General features: G+C 42.2%; 2 protein-coding genes across 2 annotated transcripts; both read left to right on the top strand.

Moving 5' to 3' along the window:
• Nucleotides 1-2628: 2628 nt before the first annotated feature.
• On the top strand, nt 2629-5655 carry LOC112503361. Its single transcript, XM_025107414.1, has 3 exons — nt 2629-3257; nt 3325-3725; nt 4112-5655. The coding sequence occupies exons 1-3, from the start codon at nt 2629-2631 to the stop codon at nt 5653-5655; spliced, it is 2574 nt and encodes an 857-aa protein (XP_024963182.1).
• A 207-nt stretch (nt 5656-5862) lies between these two features.
• On the top strand, nt 5863-7607 carry LOC112503359. The gene is made up of 3 exons (XM_025107413.1): nt 5863-6355; nt 6473-6538; nt 6586-7607. The coding sequence occupies exons 1-3, from the start codon at nt 5863-5865 to the stop codon at nt 7605-7607; spliced, it is 1581 nt and encodes a 526-aa protein (XP_024963181.1).
• The last annotated feature ends 1224 nt before the right edge of the window (nt 7608-8831 follow it).

Genomic DNA, 8831 nt, shown 5'->3' with positions numbered 1-8831 from the left:
CTTTAAATTAATAAGATCACGTACCTCCTTTTGCTTTATTAGGGCATTTAGACCCCTAATATTCCACGCAGCGATCTTAATCATTGAGAGAGTGAAGTGGGTATTGCCCCTTTACTATAGTCCATAGAATGCCCCTCAGTGTCAATTATCTCCATATCATCATCATCACTAGAATCATCAGAAGGTAGTGGGGAAAATCTATTACTAGTAGACGTAGAGAAAACTGCACCGCGTCTTGGTTTCATCGCTTGAATCACCGCTTTTACAAGTTCTGGACCCCCCCTTTGATCGAATAGTCACATTCGAAACATCATCCCTTCCTCTTGGCGTTCTCCCCGCATCCATCGTACAATATTGACTTTCATCATGTTCCCTACGTTCCCCAACTGAGAAAGCATAATCGACCGACTGAACAACCTCCTTATCCTTTTTATTCACTCCCAATTTAGACGGTACATCAGAAACCGGCTTTATAGTACCAACTCCAACTATCGTCTCGTGAAAATTAGAAGGCTCACCTGAAGAAGTAGCCTGAGCACCATTACTAGACCCTAAACTCTGTTTCGGCTTCCATTGTTTACGCTTTTTCTCTATAAACCCATCATTATTCAACGGCTTGACAATCTCCTTTTGTTTTTGAATACCCCTTTCAGACAAGAATTCATACTATGGCCAAAAACTTTGCACTTCGAATATTGAGAAGGCACCCAATCATATTCCATAACTACCTTTTATCACATCTTCACCATCACCCGAAAGCCTCGGAATGACAACTTCAATCTGCTTCTGAATTTCACCCACGGCCCAAACATCCACCAAAACTTTAGCAAAATTAGTACGACCCCATGCTTTATCACAAGCACTAGCAGTACAAGCATCCAAACGCAAAGGGACTCCAACAGCACTAGCAATTCGGCTAATACCCTCTCTATTAAAAGCGACAAGAGGAATATTATAGAATTTAATCCATAACGGACAGGAGGTATGTTTAGGTTTAGTAAGCCCCTTTCAAGGATCCCATGTGGAGACAAAAAGAGGGCTCCCACGAATCGTAAGGGGAGACGACTCAACCACTTGATTGCAACCACCATTATCATTAAATCGAAAAAAAGAAGTATCCAAGGTCGTTTACCATTGCATCCAATCAGCCCAAACTTGCCCCAAGCATTTTGAACCGCACGCAGAACAATTGGAAATGGAAGACGAGGTCCCAAAAACTAGCCATAAAGAACCGACTGGAATGATTTAGCCATATCCCTCGTAGTTTCCAAAGTAAATTGAATCCTCGGTTTCACACTCTTCTCAACCGGGTAGTACATCAGTTTCTTGAGTTTGAAGTGCTACCAACAATTTCAGCAAAGGACGGACCGCTAAGACCCATTCTTCCTCAATTACTCACATTAACGTCTGATTATACCTATTAAGGTCTGACCACACGTTGACTTTTCCTCTCTAGGATGGGGTTTCGATGTTCGATCTTGAAGATGATGATGGTCGATGATAGGATCAACCTTCGTGTTTGATTCTTCCTTTGTCTTCATCGTTTATCTTTTCTTGTTTCGGAGGTAGGGTTTCTATCTTTTTCGGTTTCCACGTGTTTTGGCCTCCGTTTGTTTTTAGGGTTTCTTGCATTACCGTACTGGTTTTACGTTTTTGGTTGTTGTTCGACTGGTCTTTACGTCTGCTTCTGTGGTTAGTTGATTGGCTGTTGTGTTCGGTTTTTTCCTGGATTGCGATATAGGGTTTTGGTACGGCTAGGGTTTCTTCCAATTTTTTTTGTGGCTGTTGCTTCGTGGCCACGGTATCTATTTTGTTGGTGATCTGCTACGGCTAGTAGCTGCTGTTTTCATTCGTTATTAACAGCGGATCTACTCTCCTTTTTTTGGCTTGTGTTGAGACTGGTTTTGTGGCTTTCGCTTACTGGACACGGATTCTACCTGCCGTTGATCTGCTACGGCTACGTAGCTGCTGTTTTCACAATATTATCAGCGGCTTTTCTACCATCTCTTTGGCTTGTGTTGCGACTGGTTTGTTCAGGTTTTGTAGGAGGCTTAACATGTGTTTCTCTCCTGTTTTGAACTATCTGATTGGGGCTGTGTTGGTAAAAGATTTTATGGTATTGATATCATTCACCGTTTTCTGCTACTGTCGTGATATTGCTTCTACCGGTTCTTTATGTGCTACTGATCGTCGAGAACCATTGTTTCTGGATTCTTCTTGATTGGCCATGGTTGGTTGTTTTTGGGCTGTTTTGCATATGATTTTATGTGATCTGCTCCTCTCTAAAGCTGCTGGTTCGGGCTGTGCTGTAGTTGCTGGGCGTTTTCTTTGGCTGCAGAATCGTGTTGAGAGGTATTTGTTGTTTTGATTTTGTATCTTGCTGTTTGTTTTCTTAGCTGGTAGCCCGTGATCTGTTTGTTTTGCTGCTGGCTGCTGTGATTCTGTTTGGTCGCTCCTTCTCATTTTCTATTTCTTACGTTCATTCTAAGTGTTTCCTTGGTCTTCGTCATTTTTGTTGAATTCCCTTGATAAATATTCAGCACCCTAGTTTCTAGGGTCTTCGTCTATTCTATTAAGGGCACTATACGAAAATTTCAGCACCTTGGCTTCTTAGAGTGTTCCATGGAAATGGGGGATGTTTCGGTTCAGCCTTCTGATCCTACCCGAATCTCAGTTTTTGATCGGCTTTCACATTTTGATAATGATGTTGCGGATAAAGTGCCTTTGGGTTCGGAGAATCTGGTCAGTGGAAAGTTAAATTTTGCCAAAGCTGTGGGACAAGCGAGTGACACAAATTTAAATTTCTACCCTTTAGCGGATAAGAAACAGGTGAATGTAAAAATACCTATTGAAATGGCTAAGGAAGCTGCTAAAGCGTATAACTCGGTTTTGTATGGATATTTTCTGGGTCCGCGCATACCTTTTCCCTTGGTGAAAAATTACGTCAAACTGGCATGGGGAAAATATGGGTTTAAAGATGCGATCCTAAATGAAAATGGTATATTCTTTTTTAAGTTTAATGATATTGGTGGATGTGATCAAGTAATTGAAGCAGGCCCGCTAATGATAAGAGGCATACCTCTTTTTGTTCGTCGATGGGATCCTTCTAAGGGGTTAAGGAAACCTGAACATACATCCTGCCCGTTATGGGTAAAATTGCACAATATTCCCTTGGTTGCTTTCAATAAAGAGGGAGTCAGTCGTATCGCTAGTGTGTTGGGGGTTCCGAAGCAAATGGATTCCTGTACGGCGGCAATGTGTGAAAAGGCATGGGGTCGACCGGGATTCGCAAAAGTTCTAATGGGCTATCGGTGACTTGAAAAGACAAATTGAGGTTGAAATTCCTGATCTCAATGGAGGGGAAGCTGAAAGAGTGCAAATCCAGGTGGAATATCTATGGGAGCCAGTTCAATGTTCCTATTGCCAAGTTTTTGGACATAAATCGTCGTCTTGCCCTAAATCTGTTAACAATGGTAAGCATGTGGAGAGGAGGAAAGATGAAGAAGGCTTTGTTAGAGTGGAAAAGAAACAGTGGCGCGTTAAATCAGGAGGTGATGCTAAAAATCTTGTTCCTCGGCAAGATAAAGTTATGGAAAGGCAAGTCTCTATGCCGGAGGATGTGGGTGCCAGCACCTCGGGTAAAGAGAAAATGGATGATCGTAATAAGGGTATTTCTTTGGATCCTTCTAAGCAAACTGGACGTAATGAGGTGACTAACGACTCAGGTACGCATCCTGTTGGTGTTGATTCGGGGTCTTCCTCTACCCACTCTTCCCACTCTACCCATTCTAGGACCCAGGCTACCCCCCTTATTGATTATGTGGTTAAAAACTTTCGGTTGGCCCGGAGGGGTGTAATCCGGGATCCCCCCTTAGCTGCTAACAAATTTGGTGTTCTTGAGAAGTTGGGTGACGTGGATCTTCATGTGGGGGACCAAACCGAAGGGGTAACAGACCAGATTGAGGATTGCCGGGAGAGAGGGGTTGATTCAAATACCTCATCATGTTGAATTTCGCTTCATGGAACATCCGGGGACTTAATTCTCCGGCTAAACAAAAAGAGGTGAAAATTTTTATTCATTGTAATGATTTGTGTTTGTGTTCAATAATAGAATCTCATGTCGCTAGGGATTCCCTTGTGAATGTTTGCTCTTCTATTTTTGGTCGGTGGTCTTGGATTTCTAACCAAGTGGAATGTGATTCTGGAACTCGTATTATCATTGCATGGGATTCACGAGTTTTAGATGTTATGCTTTTGGAGGTGCACAATCAATTCTTGAATTGTAAGATTATCTTACGAGATAACCAGGAGGTTTTCTTTTGCTCGTTTGTTTATGGTGCCAATGTATGCAATGCTAGAAGACAATTATGGTCGGGATTGAGGAAATTTAAAGTCTTGCTTGGTGCGCAACGTTGGGCCATAATGGGGGATTTCAATACCATGCTTTTCTCTCATGACGGTTTTGGTGGGTCCTCTCGTCGTAATGCTGACATGGGGGATTTTTTTGCTTGTATTGAGGATGTTGAAGTCTTCGATCTAAACTACACAGGTGTCCATTACTCATGGAACCAAAAGCCGAATGCTTCTGGGGGTATCATGCATAAATTGGACAGAATTATGGCTAATTCAGAGTTTACTTCTAAGTGCCAGGATATTACTGTTCATTTCTTTCCGGCTGGTCTTTCTGATCATTCTCCGGGTGTCTTATCTTTTAAAGGAGGATCTCGAAAAAGGAGGTATGGTTTTAAATTTGATAATTTCCTGACAGAACATCCGGATTTCTTGCAGATTGTTCAAGAGGAATGGTCCAAATATATTGAGGGATCCTTTATGTTTCGGGTAACTTCTCACCTGAAAGCTCTCAAGGTCCCTTTTCGTAAGCTGAGGAATACCTATGGAAATCTTGGACAACGTGCTGCTTTTCTGAAAACTGAGTTAGACCGGATCCAGATCGATGTGGATAATGATCCTTCTAATGCTGATTTGGGAAGGGATCTTGATGATATTCGTCTTTCTTATCAATTGGCTTGTTGGGATGAAGAATGTGCTGCCAAGCAACGTGCCAAAGTCAAATGGTTAAATGAAGGTGACTCGAATACGAAGTTTTTCCATAGGGTGATTAAAGATCGTCATCACTCTAACTCTATCACGTCTGTATGTACTAGTCGGGGCAATTACGTCTCTGGTGATGATGTCCCTAAAGAATTCGTGGATTATTTTAAGAGTTTCTTTGGTGTTCGGAATGTTTCTACAGACTCGGTCATGGCTGATACTTCTTTTACGAGGAAGTTAACTCTATCAGATACTCTTGATATGATTCAGCCGGTCACGAATGAAGAAATTAAAAATGCTATGTTTAGCATTGGAAATCATAAAGCCCCAGGCTCTGATGGGTTCACTTCAAATTTTTTCAAGGCTGCATGGGGGATCATTGGCCGGGATGTGGAGATTGCGGTCCACAATTTTTTCTATCGAGGTAATCTTCCGAAATTACTGAACCACACGCTTATTTGTCTTATTCCCAAATCTGCTAATGCTTCTAAGGTTACGGACTACCGACCTATAGCTTGTTGTACTGTTCTTTATAAATGCATTAGTAAAGTTATTGCTAATAGAATGAAGGGGCGTCTGGATTCTCTTATTGATAAGTCCTAGTCGGCTTTTATCCCGGGTAGGAGGATAACGGATAATATCCTTATGGCTCATGAACTTGTTTCTGGGTATCAGTCTTTGGTTGGCCCTCCTAGATGCGCGTTTAAGATAGACATTAAAAAAGCCTATGACACGGTGGATTGGAAGTTCCTCATTGTTATGTTATAGGGGTTGGGATTCCATCCGGTTATGGTTAATTGGATAAGGGAGATGGTATCCACTACTTCATATTCTCTGGCGATAAATGGCAATTCTTACGGTTTTTTTCATGGAGGTCGGGGTCTTCGGCAAGGGGATCCTTTATCGCCTTATCTGTTCACTATTGTCATGGAGGGCTTTTCTATGATTCTTCGGCAGTGTATTCAGGAGGCTACTGATTTTGGTTATCATCGGGGTTGTGAAGCTCTGGATATTACGCATCTTTGTTTTGCGGATGATCTGTTTGTTTTTACTAAAGGCGATGTCCAGTCGGTGGAGGTTCTTAAAAGGGCTCTTTGTCTTTTTCAGCAACGTTCGGGGTTAGAACCTAGCCTTGAAAAGAGTGAGGTCTTTTTTGGGAATGTGTCTTCTAACATTAAGGAGACCATTCTTGCGAGTCTTCCGTTCAAGCATGGTATGTTTCCTGTTCGTTACTTGGGTGTCCCTTTATCTCAAGCTAGGTTGAAGATTGTTGATTATGGACCTTTGATAGCTAGGGTTAAAGGTCGTATTTTTAATTGGAAGTCTAAGTTCCTTTCTTTTGGGGGACGAAGACAACTCATTATTTCGGTCCTTCAATCTATACAGCTTCATTGGATGTCTGTGTTCTTATTTCCATCAGGGTTAGCCCATGATCTTGAATCTATTTTCCGAAAATTCCTGTGGGCCCCAAGGGAAAATCCGCGAGGTAGGTGCAGGTTATCTTGGGATGTGGTGTGTAGGCCATTAAGTCAGGCGGTCTTGGTATTAGGCGTATTGCTACCTGGAATAGGGCTTTACTTGCGAAACATGTTTGGGATATTCTTAGACATCGTGATTCTTTGTGGGTACGATGGGTGTATCATCATATTCTTCGCTCTTCTCATTTCTGGCTGGTTCGGAAGAGCTCCAATTGGTCATGGGTTTTCCGTAAGCTGTTGGATTTACGAGTTCATTTGCGATGTTTTCTTTTCTCCAAGATTGGTAATGGTCGGGATACTAATGCTTGGGAGGACTCTTGGCTGGCTTGTGGTCATCTTTCGGCCTTCTTATCCTATCGGTTTATACATTCTTGTGGGTTCTCGACTGGCACATCGGTTCGAGACCTTCTTATGAGTATGGATGGGGTCTGGCCGGAAGAGTGGTGTAACAGGATTACTATGCTCAGTTCTTATTCTGTTCCATCTTTGAATGATGATGTTTGTGATGAAGTTCTTTGGGGGGCTGATTGCACTTCTCGGTCTCTGTTTTCGGTCAGTACTGYTTGGGAATCTTTGGATGGGAATCACCCGATTGTACCTTGGTATAAATCGGTTTGGTTCTCGGATCATATTCCTAAGCATGCTTTATGTTTATGGCTTGCTTGTCAGAGACGTCTCCCTACACAAGACTGTCTAATTTGGAAGGATGAAGCCCCGGATTTGAAGTGTCCGCTATGTGGTAATTGTATTGATAGCCATGCTCATTTATTCTTCCAATGTGTTTTTGCTCGGGAGGTTTGGGAAAGTATGTTGATCCTTGTGGACTTGAGGACTATGCCGTCGTCTTGGGATCAAATTGTGGATATTCTTTCGGATCGTAATCGTCAGCCTAAGCGATTAAAGCAGAGGCTTGTGGTTACAGCTTCTGTTTATTATATTTGGCAAGAAAGAAATAGAAGACTTTTTTCTGAAGCTAGCCGTACAACTGTGCAACTTATCACAATTATCAATAATACGATTTCCATTCGTGCGGCTTGGGTGGATAGAAGAGGGGCGCCAAGCGTTGCTGTGCTATGAAGGTTTTTTGGTGGTTTTGTGGAGCTTGTCTGAATGCTAAGCTCCTTTTCTTTATCTTTTGTTGTTTGTTTGGTTATGTTGGGCTCTGTTCCTTTTGGCTTTTGGTGACTTGGTATAGGCTTGTGGTAAGGTCTTTTGGTTTTCTTGTTGGTTAGGTGGTGGTCATACGGTTTTTTTTTTTATGTAATTCCTTTTTTTGTTTATAAAATTGTCTGGTTTCCGTTCAAAAAAAAATTCAGCAAAGGACTTTTGATGGTGTATACTACTCCCACCCAAAACTGCAGGTGATGTGCTACCGAAACCCTTTTAGCGGGACCCAAATTTTCCTCAATCCCCTTCAACAGCGCCTCCTTTGCATCCCCATGCAAAGGAGTCCCATGCAAGTCACCAGTAACCGGTTCTCCAAGAATGACCTCAGCAAAATCGTTAGAAGAAGGATCCTCCAAAATTACATCCGCAAAGTCTAACATCTTTACCACACGACAAAAAAATACCTAATTCCCCCTATCCCTAGTCAAGAAGCCGCGGTGCTGAAACCCTTAAAGAGTGTTCTCAATAAAATAAACGAAGACCCCACAAGGAGGTGCTGAATATTCTATTAAGTAACTCAAGAAAGGCAACGAAGACCACATAAACACTTGACACATGAAATAAGAAAAACTAGATAAAAAACACTACCCAGAATATCACGACGAAAAATAAGGAATAAGCCACAAAAGATCAAACTCCGAAGCAAAGACCACCAAATCAATCAAAGATCCACGAGAACCAAACACACGTACCACCAAGAAAAGTAAAAGAAACGGCACAAACCCTAGCATGCAAAACCCTACGGCCAAGAATGATACCAAGAAGGAAACCCTAGCCGTGAGCAATACACTACACGGCTTCAAACCCTAGCATGCAAAAAACCGACGGCCAAGAAGAAATACTAGCCGTGAGCAATACACTACACGGCCTCAAACCCTAGCATGCAAAAAAACCGATGGCCAAGAAGAAACCCTAGCCGTAGCAATACACTACACGGCCAAGAAGAGAAAAGTCGAAAACCCTAGCCGAATCAAATCAAACTCAAAGAAAAATACGGATTGCCAACAATGGGAGAAGAGGAGACAAAGAACCAATACCAATCAAGAAAGGAAATCGCACAAAGTAAAACGAAAAACCAACCTCAAAGTAGTAACCCTAATGTCGCCTCCAAGACAAACCGCAAGAACCCTAAAT

The sequence above is a fragment of the Cynara cardunculus genome, unplaced genomic scaffold (assembly GCF_001531365.2).
Source record: "Cynara cardunculus var. scolymus isolate 2C unplaced genomic scaffold, CcrdV1 Un_Scaffold_2909, whole genome shotgun sequence".
Taxonomy (NCBI): Eukaryota; Viridiplantae; Streptophyta; class Magnoliopsida; order Asterales; family Asteraceae; genus Cynara; species Cynara cardunculus.
Note: the sequence above shows the minus strand (reverse complement) of the source record. Positions and strands in the feature narration are given on the sequence as shown.